Source organism: Acipenser ruthenus, chromosome 14 (genome assembly GCF_902713425.1).
Source record: "Acipenser ruthenus chromosome 14, fAciRut3.2 maternal haplotype, whole genome shotgun sequence".
NCBI lineage: Eukaryota > Metazoa > Chordata > Actinopteri > Acipenseriformes > Acipenseridae > Acipenser > Acipenser ruthenus.
Genome location: NC_081202.1, coordinates 26,173,647 through 26,193,116, shown reverse-complemented (window position 1 = coordinate 26,193,116; position 19,470 = coordinate 26,173,647). Strand labels below are relative to the sequence as shown.

The 19,470-nt window shown below is 35.8% G+C and overlaps 1 protein-coding gene across 5 annotated transcripts; it reads left to right on the top strand.

Annotated features, from left to right (window-relative positions):
* The first annotated feature begins 9,280 nt into the window (after window positions 1–9,280).
* On the top strand, window positions 9,281–15,577 carry LOC117419629 (transmembrane protein 140-like). 5 transcript variants are annotated; one of them, XR_009307279.1, is made up of 6 exons: window positions 9,281–9,364; window positions 9,708–9,768; window positions 10,267–10,727; window positions 11,240–11,700; window positions 12,233–12,289; window positions 14,740–14,762. XR_009307279.1 is itself a non-coding variant. In XM_058986238.1 (2 exons), the coding sequence occupies exon 2, from the start codon at window positions 14,772–14,774 to the stop codon at window positions 15,324–15,326; it is 555 nt and encodes a 184-aa protein (XP_058842221.1). In that variant the 5' UTR covers window positions 10,837–11,700; window positions 14,740–14,771; the 3' UTR covers window positions 15,327–15,577. The 5 variants fall into 5 exon arrangements, 2 of the variants coding, with proteins under 2 accessions (XP_058842221.1, XP_058842222.1); XR_009307278.1 differs by having other exon boundaries at window positions 9,319–9,768; window positions 10,267–10,323; window positions 10,667–10,727; XR_009307277.1 differs by having other exon boundaries at window positions 9,319–9,768.
* Window positions 15,578–19,470: the final 3,893 nt, after the last annotated feature.

Sequence of the window (19,470 nt, the reverse complement as noted above, 5' to 3'; positions counted from 1 at the left end):
AGACTTACAAAAGTTAGTATATATTTAAGACACAAAGACCAAGCTTCTTATCTTTTCCATTTGTCAAAAACACCCAGAGTACATCAAAACTGAATTTAAGAAAGTGTTAAAAGAAAAAAATATTCATTGTACTTTTTTTTTCAATAGTTCTGCAATACAAAAGCTGCCTTCTGTGTTTCAAAAGCAAAGTGTATATTAACACACTTTCTCAATAAACAGTCATAAGCATTTTGTACTTTCCAAACTGCTCTCTTAAATCCCTATCATTCTCATTGCATGGTTTTGCTTTACCTGTCAAGTCAAGGCAATAATTCTGTTACATTCCTTTTGCAAAAACAAAACACAAAAGCTTTAGTTTTATTTTAACGATGTAACCAGTAAAATAATCACATTTATAATATAAAAGTTTTTACTTTCATTACTGTTCAAATGTATTATTACTAATTATTTATTTTTAAGTTTTATTCTTATTTTTGTTTTTTCCAATTCATGTAATAAAATAAGACGAAACCATGCTAGGCTTTACTTATAACCATTACAGAATTACTAGTAAACTGCAATAACATTTTTCTTTTTAAATTGTTATAAACAGAATTTCATTTATTTAATGTATACTCTAGAATTAAATAGTATACTGTATACTTTCTTTTCCTTAATCATTTGTCAAATGAATAAAGTCTTTAATTTTTCATGCAGTCTGTAATTCAAATATGTATTTGTGATTCTTAAAAACTCATTCATGAAAATATTTAATGAAATATTTCCAGGTGCAATTCTTACTTTGTTCCTTTTGGTTTCTGAATGTGTTGTAGGCAGGGCAAACATCTTCTGCAGATCTCCACAGTTTCAGCATGCAGTTCAGTCCACCATTAATCTCGCAACTGATGCAAAGTTCCCTTAAGTGTACTATGGCTTGTCGACTTGCTTTAGGGGGTACTATCCTTTTGCTTGTTTTAAACAGTCGGTATAGAATTCCCTTGTTCCAACTGGTATCTGTCCCCGTCCGGGGGGAACTCAGACAACAGCTGGCTATCAGCTAGCAAATTGATCAGTTTTGCTGCTGATGCTGATGACCTTGTACTGCTCCTTGCGCTAATTCATCAGCGCGATTATTTCCCACTATAGTTACTTCTTTCCCCTTCTGGTGACCTGCTGCATGCTGAACACTGATCCTATTGCTCCTCAATGTTTCAATCTCTTTCCATATATTGGCATGCGCTATGGGCTTACCCTTATGGTCAGAGTAACCATTCTCTTTCCATGTTAGAGAGTGAATATTGAATGCTTGGGTGCAGTAACTTGAGTCTGTAATCAATAATATGGTCTCACTGGGCGTCCCCAAACTTTGAGCCATTTGTAATCCCTTCAATAGGGCTTTAGCTTCTGCTACTTAAGCGGATCGACCTGATACCACTTCAGAGTGGTGTTACGTTTCCTCATAAATTCCATTCCGATTTCTTCCGACGGATATCCCTATTCCACAAACTGGAATGGATCCATCTGAGAAGATTAACCAGTCAGGCACAAACGGCTGTCCTGCTGGGGCAGTTCATTCCTCCCATTTTTCAAACGAGGGAAGGTGAAGGAATTTACTTCTGAGGTTAGAGGCTAGCTCGGAGACGGTAGTGAAGATTATTCTAGGGTCTGCTAGCAAAGTGACCCATCTATCCCACCGTAATTTAAGCGCTTTCGTGTTTATCAGTGATCCCTTTGTTAGGGTAGCTAGTCCTGGGGTATCACTGAAAACTTCAATAAGATCATCCTGAGCTAGGTTGAATAAGGACGGTGCTACTCTAGCAAGAGCGGTTAGCATCCTTTTTTCATAACAAAACTGCTGTTCTGTGAGGTGAAATTGAAACCCCAATTCTTTATTGGCATTTCATCCCCTTTATTTTTCACCCCTACTGCAGCTTGTTCACCAATATGGAAGTAGGCTTCCAAGGACTTACCACTGACTCGAGTGGTAATATCCTGCGCTTCTTGTATTAACGTCTTAAGCTGCGTTAGCCTAAGTTCGTCTTCTTCTGTCCACGAGACCCCTATTCCCTCAGCGTTACCGTGGGAAATCTTTCGATACAACGGGGCTGCCAGGACTGAGTATCCTGTTACAGTGTTTCTCGCATAATTAAACAACCCCATCACGGCTTGGAGTTGCTTTATTGTTTTTGGGGAAGAAATACTGCTAACTTTTTCTTTAAAGGCTGTACTCAGCTTCATACCCTGATGCTTAATCTAATTTAATTTAATTCTAATTTATTTATTTATTTATTTATTTTATTTAAATGTATTAAATTATTTAATGTAATATAATTATTTGTTTCTGTATCATTATCTTTATTAATTCCAATATTTCAAATAATCTTCCACCTTCTCTATCATAATCTCAACTGCTTCTGCTGCTAATGGGTTAAAAATCGAACGTCTGCTATGTCTTTCAGTCTGTTATTTTAGGTCTGCTCTCTGTGCATTCCCGATCTCTGGGCTCTCCAAGACCCCCTCCTTATACTCACAAGCTGGTGCAGTCTGTGAGCTCTCTCTCTCTCTCCCTGCAGGTTACCGCCCCTCTGGGTGAACTAAACATTCCTCACTTGCATTACAAGCAGAGGCTGTATCAAGGCTGCTAACACTGCTTCACTTAAATTTTTTAACTGAATTCAGCATTCCTTCTCTAGGACTACATGAATCATAGCAAGTGAAATGCATGTAACAAACTGGTTGCAGTTACATCCATTCCTCACTTCTAACTTTACCTTTTTTTTTTTTTTAAATCCAATCGTAACTTTCTTCCTGAATTATTAAACCGCTTGCATCAGACAGGGCTCTAACCACACCTCCTCCATGTAAGAGGTTTTCATTATTATTTATTTCTTGGCAGACATTAGCTGTAACAGCCAATAAATTATACATTGGTTGTCTAACGTATTCAGCGCTCTAAGTTTTTCAGAGTTTGTTACTTTCTGTGCTCGTATCCCTTTAGGACCTGATGATCGCAAGTCACATGAATTAGTGGGTGGAGCCGGTGCTCTCTCCTCTCTGCTAGTTGCAGCTTCCCAAGGCAGATTTACTCTTGCAGTTTTTTTTTTTCATCAGATTTATTCCTTTGCTTGCTTAACTTATTTTTCTTTCTTTCTTTGGACACATTAAGGCAAGTAACAGCTTACTTTCACATACTCGTTTTTTGTTAGCAGTTTCTTCCCCCATTTCTGACTCAGAGGAGGAAAGTTGAGACTCCATCTCATCCTGTTCCCCCCTATCCGAAGCGCTTTCCAGATTATCATCAATATTCATTTCTCTGTCTATAGTCTGAGACAATCTGTTTATAACTGCATAAACCCTTTCTTCCACAAAATTATTTCAAGGAGTTTTTCTATGAATCTCCCTGTAGATGCCATTTAGAGTAGCCCGTTTTTCTATTTATAATAGCCCGTTCAACGCCCTCTTTTGCTAGACTTTATTTTACCGGAAGATTTGTGCACAAGTGAGGTTGCCGCATCTGGGGTTGCGTCACAACGTCGGGTTTCCGGAGTTTAAATGCCCATACGCAATTTACCTTACAAAATTACGTGATGGAATTAAAATGTTTAAACTATTTTAGTAACGCGTTTCAAAATGTTAAACAATTTTAATTTTTATTGGTCGATCGTATTTATTAGTGTTTTCTAGATTAGGTTTATTTTGTGGACCGTTTATTTCGCTCGCCCCACGTTTAGGGCGCCAACTGTCACGTTTTCACTTTTCACGTTCTCTTTTATTATATTATTTGCTCTGCACACACTCTTAACTCAGGGGAGACGTTAAGGAGGACAGAGATGTTTAAAACTCCTAGTGGTTTATGTTCGAGCACTGGACGAGCGGTGTGTCCTTAAAACCTTTTTATTTAATCAAGAAAATCACTCAGACTCATTTATTCAAAGTTTCACGAATCAGAGCAACATCAGCGCTCCTTCGTTTTATTAAAATGCCTTTAATATTGGTTTAGTAGTTTGCGCATACTACCAAAACCCAAAAACATGTAACAATAATTAGCAATCCTAAGTTTATTACAAGCTTCAGCATTTAATACTTCAATAACATAATACAATTATATGTATTCAGTGCAGCCCTCAGGCTGGTTAAGCACAAAGCCTACAAGCACCCACTGCTATGTTTTAGCACATTCAATATAACACTCTTAATACCAAAACATAGTTTCAAAACCTCATAGCAATATAACCAATAAATGCGAGATAACAATATTACCATTAATATGCTTACCTCCCATTATAAGGAAGAGTAGCGTGAACAAAAGAGAAGGACTGTTCTGTAGAGATCTGCAAAGGATGGACCACACATAGCCCTGCCAAGCTTGATTGTGGTGGTCTCAGTGTGATCGGCCCAGGGTTTTTATACAATTTTCGTCCCATTGAAAGCAATGGGAAGCCCCAATTAGATCCAGTCATCAATCTATATTGACAGTCCTTATCTCTTGGCAAACAGTAATCTCTAAAGAATTCAACCAACTCCTCAGACTCAATTAAAGTCATATGCCAACAAATCAACACTAGCCCATGTTCTCATCCACTCATTCTTGGCCCCCCTCCTTCATCTGAAAAGTTAGGTGAAGCAGAGTTCACAAAATCCCTGCAACCTTGATTCACTACTTAATATGGGTGCATTATAAAAAGGAGTGGTGTTTTAAATATATGCAACACCAATATAAGAAAAGTGGTGTTTTTTGAATATATGCAACACCAATAGTTATATGATAATATAGCAGTTATAGTTATAATGATTATAATTGATTACATGAACTTGGCTTTCAAAAATATATTCCCTCATGTCATCTCACTCTCAAATTAATTTCATTCTTTCCTTACAGGTGTGTGTTTAGCAGGTATTATAGGGAACTTCCATCTTATATCTTTTTAATGTAGAGTTTTCTCCTTATGGAAAACCTAACTATTTTACTGAGCTGTAAAGCTGTAATGTTTTTCTCCTATGGGCCCCTGGTAGCTTGAACTTAATTGACATCCAGATGACCCTGTATGTTTCAGCTATACACATACTGGCTAAAACCAGCTTGCTGGAGACACCTCTTTTCTTGCCAAGTTTAATAGTGATTAATGTTCCCTAGAACTTTCCTTACACCTGTATCTTACGTGCTTGTTCCGCCCGACAACTAACTATCTTAAGTGCTAAGACCATCCGTTCTAACTCCCTATTTTTGCAGTCCGGCCCGATACTATAAGCCTTCTGATAAAAAAATTCCGGCTTCTTCCCACCAAAGAGGCCTTCCAGCAGCTAATATTAATTTCTCCAAGGGCAGGCTGATAGAGAGTTCAAGAAGACAGGTCACATAGAGTTTACTCTCCTAAAACCTATCTCCTGCTTTTATTCTTCATTATTTATTCAATCCTTTTATTTTGCATTTTAAACACAACATCTTTTTATGCTGCGTCTTTTAACTTCAGAGTCAAACTAGTACATTACTTCTTATAGCGTATGGCTGCTAACCTTATTACTTTCTGCTAGCAGCAGTATATCCGCAATATTACAATAGGATTTTATTCAATTTTTCTGCTCTCTAGTTGTGGTGTATCTTCTGACAATGCTTATTTTCTTAAGTTAGAGTCTGCTTTTACTCTAGGTTGTTCTTACTCACCTACTTATTTTAAAACTGAATTACAAGCAGAAACCTACTCAAAGCGAGGTCTTTTAATCCTTTTCTGTTTTTCTCTTTCCCTTAAGAATACTCCTAACTCCTTTTCCCTTTATATTCAGAAGTTATAATTCTTGAATGTAAGCACACAGTAATTCTTTTCCTTGAATTAGGACTCCGTTTTTAACTATGCTCATCTTGATAGAAAACAGCTTCAGGTATGCTATCATATTAAGCAAAGTGAATCATATGATCTTATACATAAAAATTGTTCATAGTATTTCATACTAACAATAATTATCACTACCTATGATTATATGTTACCACAGCAATCTATACCATTTAAAGCAAACATATTAACATACATCTATTAGTACAGCATTATTCTGTATTCAAGCTGAAAAGTCTTAACAGAGATTTCAGCACTAAATTCTGGGAATCGTGCCAATTTTAATAAGAGACTGCTCAAGGCCGGCCAGTGTATCAAGTTGTACCAGATTCTGTTTTTCGGTCTTACAGAGAGAGCACTTTACAGTATTTGTTACAGACTAAAGATTATTCAAACATTACAAATGGTTACAGCACATATCATCTCATTAATACATTTCATTTTTAAATCATCCAGTCCGTGTCCAATGTTTCAGCTCGTTCCCAGCAGGACTCCACTTCTGTCTTGGGTTCAGCTCGGGTCGGCTCTGCAAACACCACAATACCTATTTTGCTCTACATTATTAGTGGGCAGACTTAATACAACTGAATCTGAATCAATCGAGGAGCCGTGAACTCTAGCCACTGAAATTCTCCATGCAAAGGAATCCAATTTCTTACTACACATAATAACTGGTTCGGGGTCAGCCGTGACACTCTGTTGCAGTAGAATCACAGAAAGCTAGTATTTACACCATTGCTGTTGAATTTTAATCAATTCCTCACATGTTTACACTAATTATCAGCATGCCATTAGGTTGGGGCTAGACTGGTAATAAAATATAATAATTTAATGGATGTGTTTAATGCTGTTAATAGTAAAGGATCATACACATCTGCTGCGTACAAAAACTGTACAAAGGATACTACATTCTGCAAACACGCTTCTTGTCTAGAGCCAAACATTTATTATAAATACTGTGGTTCTATTTTTTGTCAGTTCTAATTTATATATATATATATATATATATATATATATATATATATATATATATATATATATATATATATATATATATATATATATTGTAAGTCAGCAGGGAGGGGGTTAAAGCCTCCCTGAAGAAACAAACATGTGCGGAATGCACATTTGTTTAATTTAATTGTATTCGGTTTATTGTTTAATTGTTTTACTTTATTGTTTAATTGATTTGTTAATTGTTTTATTATTAATTATCCCCTGCACCTGGTAGCTATTGTTAAATTAAAACCAGGTGCAGGGTATTTAAGAGAGGCAGCTAGTCTGCTCAAGGCTGCTGAGGAGAAGGAGGCAGGAAGGTGTGCTCTGCTTCCAAGCAGATGTCAAGTGTAGAAATCCTGTGTGTTGTGTGTTTTGTGTTGTGGGGAAACGGCTTAGCCGTCCCACTTTATAGTCAGGGTGTTCCTGAGTTTTAGTTAGCGCTCCGAAGGAGCTAGGTGTTGTTTTTGTTTTGTTTGTGCTTATTGAAAATAGCGTGTAACCGCGTGAAAATTCAATTCTGGTGTCCTGGGTCTGGTTTAAAGGGGCAACGAACCTGTGTGATGTGCAATCTTATTACTATATATATATATATATATATATATATATTTTTTTTTTTTGATAAGTAATGAGCTTGTGCATATTCTGCTGTTTTTATATAATCAACAGACATTACAGCTAAAGAAAAATGCAGGTCCTCAGAATGTAGACCCGTATATGATGTCAATTGCATACGCTGAATTCCAGGCATGAAAATGAAACCAATTAGAACTGTTGGCCACCCACCATGCTATATCCATGTGGAATGTGGAATAAAATATTACTTCAGTTCTGACCTGTAGCCTGTATTAGTACAACCAATCAAAGGCAGAACTTGTGCTTTGTGATAGGGTCATTCTACAGAAAGCGGACAAATTTGGGTTCCAAAAAAATTAGAAATTGATGTGATATTTTTTTAGTGAAACAACAAATTAAATAAGAAAAAAATCTTATTTGCATATAACATAACTCAGTAGGAGCTGTGTGAGATTTGTGGAGCACGAAAATCAAAGCAAACAAAATAATATGTCAGAGGAAGGGCAGCAAAGTCCTCTTGACACACAGAATTTGTATTTATTTATTTATTTATTTATTTGTCGTGTCGTATGACACATTCGCTTGTCGCATCGCTTCCGGTGTGTAGAGGCCTTTAAAATATGTAAACACAGTAAAGCATTAGGATATGCACTGCCCGGCCATTTTACTGTGTGCATTTCTACCCTGTTGGATTTGGTGGGTTTGAGGCCTTTATTGATCATTTCACCTTACATAACCCCCTTCCTGACTAAATATCTTGGCATTGTTAAATAGAGCAAAATATAAAGACCCTAACTCCTTCCTTCACCTATTGACCCCTGCTTTCACTTTCTCGAGCTCTCACTCTCCCTTGGGTTCTTGCCCCACATCACTCCCAGGCTTCAGTCTCTCTCAGTCTCTCACAGGCTCTCTTAGGCGGCATTAATGCACTTCCCCTAGTCATTCTGCATTCAAAGAAAATACTTTTGTGAAATATTGATGAATTAATTTATATTTAAAAATAATTTAGTATAAAGGCTGTGTGGTCCAGTGGTTAAAGAAAAGGGCTTGTAACTAGGAGGTCCCCGGTTCAAATCCCATCTCAGCCACTGACTCATTGTGTGACCCTGAGCAAGTCACTTAACCTCCTTGTGCTCTGTCTTTCAGGTGAGACGTAATTGTAAGTGACTCTGCAGCTACTGCATAGTTCACACACCCTAGTCTCTGTAAGTCGCCTTGGATAAAGGCGTCTGCTAAGTAAACAAATAATAATAAAGCATTATAAAAAGTGTCATTACCGTAACTGTTACGGCAATGACAATTTTTAGCATTCGTATGAATTTATAAAAAATCTGAGGCCTACACATTCTGACCTTGCCTAACTTTAAACATATAAATAATGAAATAATTCTAACCTATAATCATTTGTTTCGTAAAACGTTTAATCATAGCAGAATAGCATGTACGGTAATGACACATAATAAACCTAATCAATGATTTTCAGACACCTGAAGTGATTTTTTTTTTTTTAAATATTGTCATGTTTTAAAATGATTCCATAAAATACATTTGTTTTGATGAGAAAATATAAGAGTTGGAAGTGGGGACACTCTACTTTTATAAAAAAAAATCACCCTTAAATGTTAATATTGCATAAAAATAATTATGCATATTTGTTAAATGTTAATGAAAACAGCGAAATAAATAAATGTATATTGCATCCGACAAAATTTTTTTAAAATATTTAAATACACTTTATTTTGAGGTGGGGACTCAAATTTGTCTCATTTCCGTAGAATGACCTGATAAAGAAATTGTATTAAGTAGCACCTAAATATTTCAGTAGCGTCCCCTGGTGGCAATTTTGGTATTGCCAGAATGATAAATAACTAGATTTGAATATACAGTATTTAAAATCATGCCTCTGTTTCTGTCTGTGGTCCTGCCAGTCTAACTACCGTGTGACGAGCAATACCCACACTAGCACATTTAAAAACATGTTCAATGTAAGTAGCAAAATATGCTGAATCTCAGCCTACTAAATATACTTCAATATGTAATATCTTGAAGTTTGTAAAATGTAATGGCATGGTACCGATGTTACTAATCATAAATTACGATGTATATAATTGGTTACAAATTAAATGGATTATGCAAGCCTAGTGTTTGTTTTTCCTACATCACGGGTTTTGCTGTAGCTCTTACAAACACTTTTGGTTTCTGAATTTCTAAAATATTTATTTCTAAAGCACAGGTGGTTTGTGGTAACTGTTAACATTTGAAGGTGACTTTCTTTTTATTCAGAGATCATTGGATGTTATGTGGATATGTGTTATTTTTTACATAAAGGATCTCGTGGTGCGTGCTGATTCAAAGTGAAACTGTATCCACTGCGGACGGCTATTGGCAGGTATTATTTTGTTTGTATGTATGTATGTATGTATGTCTATATATATATATATATATATATATATATATATATATATATATATATATATATATAGATAGATAGATAGATAGATAGATAGATAGATATAGATAGACAGATATATATAACTTTACATTTTGTATTGTGTAGCCCACTTAAGAAACGGGATTTTGTTTTTCATTATGATATCGATTAATAATTTGGGACTATAATTTTTCTTTTATTCTTCTTGCGTTATTTTCTAGCAGGCAATGACTTACCCTTTTCTCATAAATTGGCCTTAGTTGAAAAGAATAGTGGATCAGCTGATGTTGTTTACTGTCGTCCCTGTTTACAGTAATAACGAAAGTGAATCCACACAGCACCGAATTTGACACGTTAGTTTGCTAATCCCACAAATATTGTTATTTTAACTTGTACGCCTATATATATATATATATATATATATCATGCCTCTGTTTCTGTCTGTGGTCCTGCCAGGCTAACTACCGTGTGACGAGCAATACCCACACTAGCACATTTAAAAACATGTTCAATGTAAGTAGCAAAATATGCTGAATCTCAGCCTACTAAATATACTTCAATATGTAATATCTTGAAGTTTGTAAAATGTAATGGCATGGTACCGATGTTACTAATCATAAATTACGATGTATATAATTGGTTACAAATTAAATGGATTATGCAAGCCTAGTGTTTGTTTTTCCTACATCACGGGTTTTGCTGTAGCTCTTACAAACACTTTTGGTTTCTGAATTTCTAAAATATTTATTTCTAAAGCACAGGTGGTTTGTGGTAACTGTTAACATTTGAAGGTGACTTTCTTTTTATTCAGAGATCATTGGATGTTATGTGGATATGTGTTATTTTTTACATAAAGGATCTCGTGGTGCGTGCTGATTCAAAGTGAAACTGTATCCACTGCGGACGGCTATTGGCAGGTATTATTTTGTTTGTATGTATGTATGTATGTATGTCTATATATATATATATATATATATATATATATATATATATATATATATATATATATATATATATAGATATATAGATAGATAGATAGATAGATAGATAGATAGATATAGATAGACAGATATATATAACTTTACATTTTGTATTGTGTAGCCCACTTAAGAAACGGGATTTTGTTTTTCATTATGATATCGATTAATAATTTGGGACTATAATTTTTCTTTTATTCTTCTTGCGTTATTTTCTAGCAGGCAATGACTTACCCTTTTCTCATAAATTGGCCTTAGTTGAAAAGAATAGTGGATCAGCTGATGTTGTTTACTGTCGTCCCTGTTTACAGTAATAACGAAAGTGAATCCACACAGCACCGAATTTGACACGTTAGTTTGCTAATCCCACAAATATTGTTATTTTAACTTGTACGCCTATATATATATATATATATATATCATGCCTCTGTTTCTGTCTGTGGTCCTGCCAGGCTAACTACCGTGTGACGAGCAATACCCACACTAGCACATTTAAAAACATGTTCAATGTAAGTAGCAAAATATGCTGAATCTCAGCCTACTAAATATACTTCAATATGTAATATCTTGAAGTTTGTAAAATGTAATGGCATGGTACCGATGTTACTAATAATAAATTACGATGTATATAATTGGTTACAAATTAAATGGATTATGCAAGCCTAGTGTTTGTTTTTCCTACATCACGGGTTTTGCTGTAGCTCTTACAAACACTTTTGGTTTCTGAATTTCTAAAATATTTATTTCTAAAGCACAGGTGGTTTGTGGTAACTGTTAACATTTGAAGGTGACTTTCTTTTTATTCAGAGATCATTGGATGTTATGTGGATATGTGTTATTTTTTACATAAAGGATCTCGTGGTGCGTGCTGATTCAAAGTGAAACTGTATCCACTGCGGACGGCTATTGGCAGGTATTATTTTGTTTGTATGTATGTATGTATGTATGTCTATATATATATATAGATAGATAGATAGATAGATAGATAGATAGATAGATAGATAGATAGATAGATAGATATAGATATAGATATATAGATAGATAGACAGATATATATAACTTTACATTTTGTATTGTGTAGCCCACTTAAGAAACGGGATTTTGTTTTTCATTATGATATCGATTAATAATTTGGGACTATAATTTTTCTTTTATTCTTCTTGCGTTATTTTCTAGCAGGCAATGACTTACCCTTTTCTCATAAATTGGCCTTAGTTGAAAAGAATAGTGGATCAGCTGATGTTGTTTACTGTCGTCCCTGTTTACAGTAATAACGAAAGTGAATCCACACAGCACCGAATTTGACACGTTAGTTTGCTAATCCCACAAATATTGTTATTTTAACTTGTACGCCTATATATATATATATATATATATATATATATATATATATATATATATATATATATATATCATGCCTCTGTTTCTGTCTGTGGTCCTGCCAGGCTAACTACCGTGTGACGAGCAATACCCACACTAGCACATTTAAAAACATGTTCAATGTAAGTAGCAAAATATGCTGAATCTCAGCCTACTAAATATACTTCAATATGTAATATCTTGAAGTTTGTAAAATGTAATATATATATATATATATATATATATATATATATATATATATATATATATATATATATATATATATATATATATATATATCACAAGAGATATGTTCCTAAATATGTGATGAATTTATTAAGAACATACCGGTATTCGAAAATGTATACCAGAAGGCAATTCATCTGTGTTATTGTTATTTATAGCATTGGAAAAAAATCTATATACAAGTTAAATATACTATTACTGACAACATTACGTTCAAAATGTTTTCCGTATGACCACATTGTTTTGTCAAGTACAGTATAGGATATAGGTAAACAAATGGCAGAACATGGTTGTGTATTTCATTGTATTACCTGTCAGTCAACATTGAGTTTTCAAAATAAGGGAGCTTTTGTAAACTGAAATGTTATGGCCTGAATTGAAGTGAATACCTACATAAGATGAAAGCATACAACTATTCCACTTTATTACTGGGTAGAATGATATACTGATACAATGCTCCTTTTAATTGCTTTTAAAAAGGAAAAATATCAAACAGAAAAACAACCATGAGATGCTTCACACTCAAATTGTCTCTTGGCCCCTGTGGTTCCTATTGTACTAGGTGGCTGAATTGGCAGCAGCACAATGCTTTGTGAACAGATCCACTGTAGTTGATTTTGCACTACAGCAAAGCATACACAGTTGGGGTTGTTACTTTCATCACACAAACCTAAAGGCAGAGTTTGGTACTGCACATGGACCTCTTCATCAAAGGAGGAGCTATGGCACCTACTTTATAACAAGAAAAAAACCCTCAAAATTCTAAACTCTAAGTCCATCATAAAAATATATTTTAAAAAGCCAAAATACACAACAACGTGGTATTGGAAGGTTATTCATTACACAACATATATGCGGCTGATCAATAATTCCACTGTCAGTAACATTTCATTGTCAACTATCTTCAATTTTAAATTAACACTATTGCTGTAGATAATTAAACATATGTTATCAATCAATCTGAATTTCTAAAGCAATGTTGTTGCTGAAATTATAATAGAAACAAATGCTCTTTCACTATTTGTGTGACTTTTAGGTTTTCCTGCAGAATACTTTGCAATTTGTGAGTCTGGGAACATGTCTCTTACAGATTTGCTAAACTACTCACAACATGTAAAGGTCTCTGCATATGTAACGTTCTTGATCTCTGTTTTTCCTTTGGCAACAAAAGATGTTATTGAAGCGCTGGTTTTCTGAGCGTCACTGGCTTTTTGATGTTTTTGTGATCTCATGCTTACCACGAACATCATTCTTGCTCCGATGACCCACCCTTAAAATAGTTGAATAGTTTACAAAAAGTATCCCTTTTCCCAACGTTGCTTATGATTATGTGAGAATATGCTGTGGTCCAAGCTTGAAATTTGCATCAAATATGATTGTCTCAGGGGGCTCCCGATTATATCTTCAATTGACTTTGTACTGTACTTGGACAGCTTTTGGACACTCTTTGTCCATACATATTTTATGTTTTTACATTTCAGTTTTCTCAAGAGAAACATTTATCCAATTATGATGAAACTTAATTGAGAACATTTTTTAAATTATTCCGAGTATGATCTGTGACTTTGTGACAGAAATATAATGATTCTTGGTTGTAAATCTCCCTCCCGACCTGTGAGGGCGCTAAGCAGCGAGAACAGAGTTCCTTGGACGGGCTGGTCTGACAGTTCTTTCCCAGGGTTCAAGGGAAGTCAGCAAGCCTGGAATGGGGAATAACGCATTGACCCGGAAGGGAAATGAGGTGGCAGCCGCAGATTGGAGAGGCGGTTGCACTCGTTTACCAAGGGATCGTGTGACAGCATAAAAGGGGACCGTGAATCGTATTTTGTGCCTTCGTTTGGTTTGAACTTTGAACCTGTAAGGACTGTGAGAGACCCAGTGAGAAATAACGTTTGTGAGTGCTTTGTTTGTCTGTAATTGTCTTGTTTTGTAAATTACTAGACGGCTAACACGATTCCGGAGCTGTCACCAAGGGCCAGCACAAAGCCGGAACAGCACTGCACGATTGTCACAAATAAACTGTATCACCCACCAGGACTGGTGACCATGTTAGTGTTATTGTGGGGTGGATATTTGTGTTTATTGTTTGGGATTGCAACCCGTTGTTATTTACGCCACGCAATACACATTGTTGTGTATTGCCGGTGTCTTATTATTTGGTCACCAGACCTGGATACAATAAAATTCCTTTCCAACTGGATTATAACTCTCTTTGTGTGTTTTATCACACACTGCATCACTCCTGCACCTGTACCCACTTAACCTCTTTGACACAACATCCTGTATCTGTACATATGTACATATGTATGAAACATGCTGTGAACATACTATACATATATATCCACAGATCTCCATAAGCGGCAAATCAGCTGAGGAAAGATGGATGACAGCCCTCCGCAGCACAGGAGGTTGAGCCTGGCCAGTATCTTCTGCCTGCTCATCACTGTCCTTGGCATGCTGCTGTTTGCCTTGCAGTTTCACGGTGGGGAGTTTATTGTCGGTGACGATGTCGCTGTTGGCCTGTACAGCTTCTGCCTTCCAAATGAAACCACCAGAGAGATGGAGTGTTACTCAGCAGGGAAGATGAAAGAGTTCAACATTAGCCTGGCTGCAATATTCACAGCGAGAATTTGCACGTACACCCCCATAGTACTTTGTCTGTTTGCCTTGTTGGCCTTCCTGATGTACATCTACACACAGGATAAGTCAGTCTGGGCTTTGTTTGTGGTGATGGTGGGGTTATCAAGCCTTCTTCTGTTGGTTGGGATAACGTCTTTCCTTGGTGCCACCTGTCATTATGTTGATGTTTCCAAGCTCAGCCTCTCCTTCTTTCTGTGTTTTTCTGCATGTTTTCTGCTGGGCTTGGAGACTATTGCTAGCTGGAATTTTTGGTGTGATCAAATTAGTGGATCTAACAGTGCAAAGAGACAATGAAAAAAAAAAATGTGGTTGGCACACCAAGCAAACTTTATTACTACAATTAAACAATCGCAGGAAATTCAAAGTTATATTTTCAAAATATGTTTGTTTAAAATGTATCTTTAAAGTGTTCGTGTACCAATAGACTTGTAAGATTCTAAACAAGTAGGCTGTACTACTCTCAGGATTTTTTAATGGGTTTAACAGTAATAAATCAAAGTTTGGATAATTTCTGTAATAAATATTATATTTTTTTACATTTACAATTTTTTTTTTTTTTAAGAGATTTACTGCAGCTACTACAAACTGGTTCTATTTGTAAAGGTGGTGAAAGATCTATGTTTGTGAAATGCATATCAACAAATGCAAAAAATTATACAGTCTTGTTTAATTATTGAGGTAAAATGTTATTCTGTGTGATAACTCAACCAAAGACAATTCTATTCATTCAAATGTAAAATGAAAAAAAGATGTGTATGTCATACCATCTTCATGTTTTTGACATTCATTTATTAGCATCTTGTTATTGAGTAACTGAAATAGTCCTATATTAAAAAAATTTACCAGGGTTGGTATGTAACCCAAACGGAATTCAAGCAGTAAAACCTTTTCTCCCAACTTCAAAATAAAGCTGGACTCCAATTAGGAGAAAGCCCCTGTGAAAAAAACAAAAAACTACCTGATTACTACTCATTACTACTACATGTTTGCCACATATTATATTAAATACTTTACAATTATATATTTCATAGTACATAATAGTCACAAATGCATCATTTTAATGATAAGGACATTACTAAACCACTATTAATACACTACAACACTAATACACTACATTAACACTATGAATACACTATCAAACCACGGTGAATTCTTTAATGCCGAATCTTAAAACTAAAAGTGACTGCATTGTAAATAATTAGTCATGTTACTACACAACAGCTATTATAATAGTTTTTGTGTAGTAACATGACAACTTATTTACTACTCATTACTATACAAACGCTATTGCACCTTTTTAACCCGACTACAGAACTACCGCATAGTTACCACTGGTTACTTTTAAATAAGTAGTATTTCAGTATTAATTAAGTACATGTTTTTTTCATAAGGGATGTTTCCAACAGGAATTCTGTAATCGGTTCTATTAATAGACAACACATCTTCTAACGCCTTGTTTCCATGAGCACTTGAATAACCGGCATTCCAAACTGATCCGGGTTCTCCCGGATTCCTCCTGAACCCCCATTGGTAGTCTACCTGATTTGAGTGAAAAGTTTACATGCAATGCAAGTTTTCGATGAATGTTACGACTGTAAGTCGCCCTGGATAAGGGCATCTGCTAATAAATAAATAATAATAATAATGTTGGCGGTTCTTTCCCAGCAGGCCTTGCGGCTAAGGTTGCATGAATTTGTTTACAAAGCTGAAAGGATGGACACTATTGCTTTGCTTCCAATAATCCTAACAATTCTTTGGAGCTTTTTGTTACTAAAGCAAACTGTACGAGAATATTAAAGCAAAGAGAAAGCTGCTCATCCCAGATGTGAATTAAATGTTTACGCCCACACATCACTTGATTGGTCAGTGTTGTGAAGTACTTCCACCCACCCCACTTTGAGAAAGGGTCCGATAAAAATCAGGGGCAGCACAGATTGGCAACCAATGCGGGTTGGCTAAATTACCATGGAAACGCAGTATCAGGGGCAGCAGGGTTTTCAACCCGGGTTGAGTGGTGCATGGAAAGGAAGTATACATCTTCAGAGGGCGGGGCGGGGCGGGGCGGGGCGGGGCGGGGCGGGGGGGGGGGGGGGCAACTTATACACCGGTTTTTAGGGTAATAAACAAAAAAAAAACAGCTCTTAAAATAAAGTGTGACCAATTACCTAGTAACAGTATATTAGGACGACTAAATCATTGATTGAGAATCCAAAACCAGAGTTGCCAGGTCCCCCGCAGAAAAAAAAAAAAACCTCTAGTCTAGATGAATGCAAGAAAACCTTAGAATTGCACCTAATACCTCTAGAAAGAAATGTGCTGAGCAAAGTGAGGGTTCATTTTCTCATTGTAAACACAAACAATTAGACTGGTGAACTGTTCAATATCTACTGAATTTATTAGGAGACAATTCATGAAAGTAGCACCGACATCCAACTTTAAATAATACCAGAAGCACATCATGTTAAGTCATATTACAGTAGATTTTTGTTAATTGCCTGACTCAAGCCGTCCCGGCTTATCTCATCTGAGTTTGCACAGATTCCGTGATCAGTTGTGCTCAGTTTTGGTTTGACATCACTACTGAGTTTTTCCCAACTGGGTGTCGCGCACTGCTAAGACTGAATCAGACTGACCACAACTAGATACTGGTGATTACTGTGTTTGCAAATGTAATTAATACTGCCCTGTACACATTTTTTATTAACTTAGCCCAACATTGCAACCCTCACATTATACATGACATCATATGCTGATTAGAAGGCGGAGACAGCGCTGTGAGGCAACCAAAAGAAGTGCTTAGCTTATTAATTTAGCTATTGACCATTTACACCGTGCAGGCAGTGTTTGACTTCTTGTACAGTTTGTCTACTACACTTTAGCCTGTGGTAAATAAAATCCAACCTATTGATTTTTATTTGACTTTGGCGTTTTTTTCTCAGCGTGTGGATCTAGGGGCTTGTGATTTGTGACCTATTGGAGATTGATGCACCGGTTACTTCTGTTTTCGCGCAGTAAGAAAATATAGGCTGCCAGTAGATTGATAATAAAAAGGTAAATTTATAATTGACCTTTGATTTGTAAACACCTAAAAAAAATATTCAAATGTGCACATATTTGGTATTTTTGAATCTGGGACACTCAGAGCAATTCAAGACTAATGTACTTTTACCTGTAGAACTAAAGCTGTCAATATTCCACCATCTTGTATGACAAGTCACATGACAAGTCACGTCACTTCAACCTGCTTCAGCATTGGTTGACACCCTTATGACTAATCGTTTTCAGTCAGTGTTGGTTGGCAACCGCCACACACAGACAGACTGATCACATCTGAACGAAACTGTGACTGAAACAAAATTCAACATGTTCAATCTTCAAATGTGAAGACATCCCGACTGAAATCTGGATAATCTTGGTTTTAAGGGCACGACGATTCATCCAGACTGTGTATGGTCAGTTGAGATAAGATGAGTCAGGTGTGTGCAGCGGACTTAACAGTTTTATGCAAATAACCAGCGTAAGCAATTATCAGTAACATATACACAGTAATACATTTCATTGTATACCTGATAATTACATACAATTGTGAAACACATTCCTTATGAAAATGTACGTGCCTTATTCTGGTTAAATGCATAAAACTGTTAGGCACTTGGGATATGCAATTAACAGGAATCTACTACATGTGCATGTTCATAAGAAATGTGCATCTCATTTTTTAAAGTTAACAGGCATATGCAACTTTAAAAAACGAGATGGAGTAGTGTGGAGTAGTGGTTAGGGCTCTGGACTCTTGACCGGAGGGTCGTGGGTTCAGTCCCAAGTGGGGGACACTGCTGCTGTACCCTTGAGCAAGGTACTTTACCTAGATTGCTCCAGTAAAAACCCAACTGTATAAATGGGTAATTGTATATAAAAACAATTGTACGTCACCCTGGATAAGGGCATCTGCTAAGAAATAAATAATAATAAATTTCATGTATACAATTCATTTGAATACACTGTACTTGTATAATTCTTAACCTCTATGAACCTAATATTATATTAGCACATACTATCTAAATTTGAAAAAAAAATACTGTATATATTCATTGACTGGCACAACACCTAAACACTGCCATTATAACTAAATTAACTTCCTTTGCAACAAGTATTAGGACCCCACCTGTGCCCCTCACTCAAATTCTATGCAGCACAGACTTTACGTGGGCCTTGGGGCCCTAATGCCGGCTGCACACGAAGAGATCTTATGTTGTGGCAGTCAAAGTAAATCTAAAGTTTTGAGAAATTCTATAGACATCTGTGTCACAGCTGCCAGCAGGCATGATATCACAGCGCATCTGACATTTCATTAAAGGAAGAACTTGCCCATTATGAATAAAACTTTGAAAAACAACCTTTAGAAAATCCTCTAAAATTAAAAATGTACCTTTAAAAA

Bases quoted from the DNA above. Each gene is read 5' to 3' on its own strand.
- LOC117419629 (XM_058986238.1), top strand. From the start codon at position 14,772: ATGGATGACAGCCCTCCGCAGCACAGGAGGTTGAGCCTGGCCAGTATC.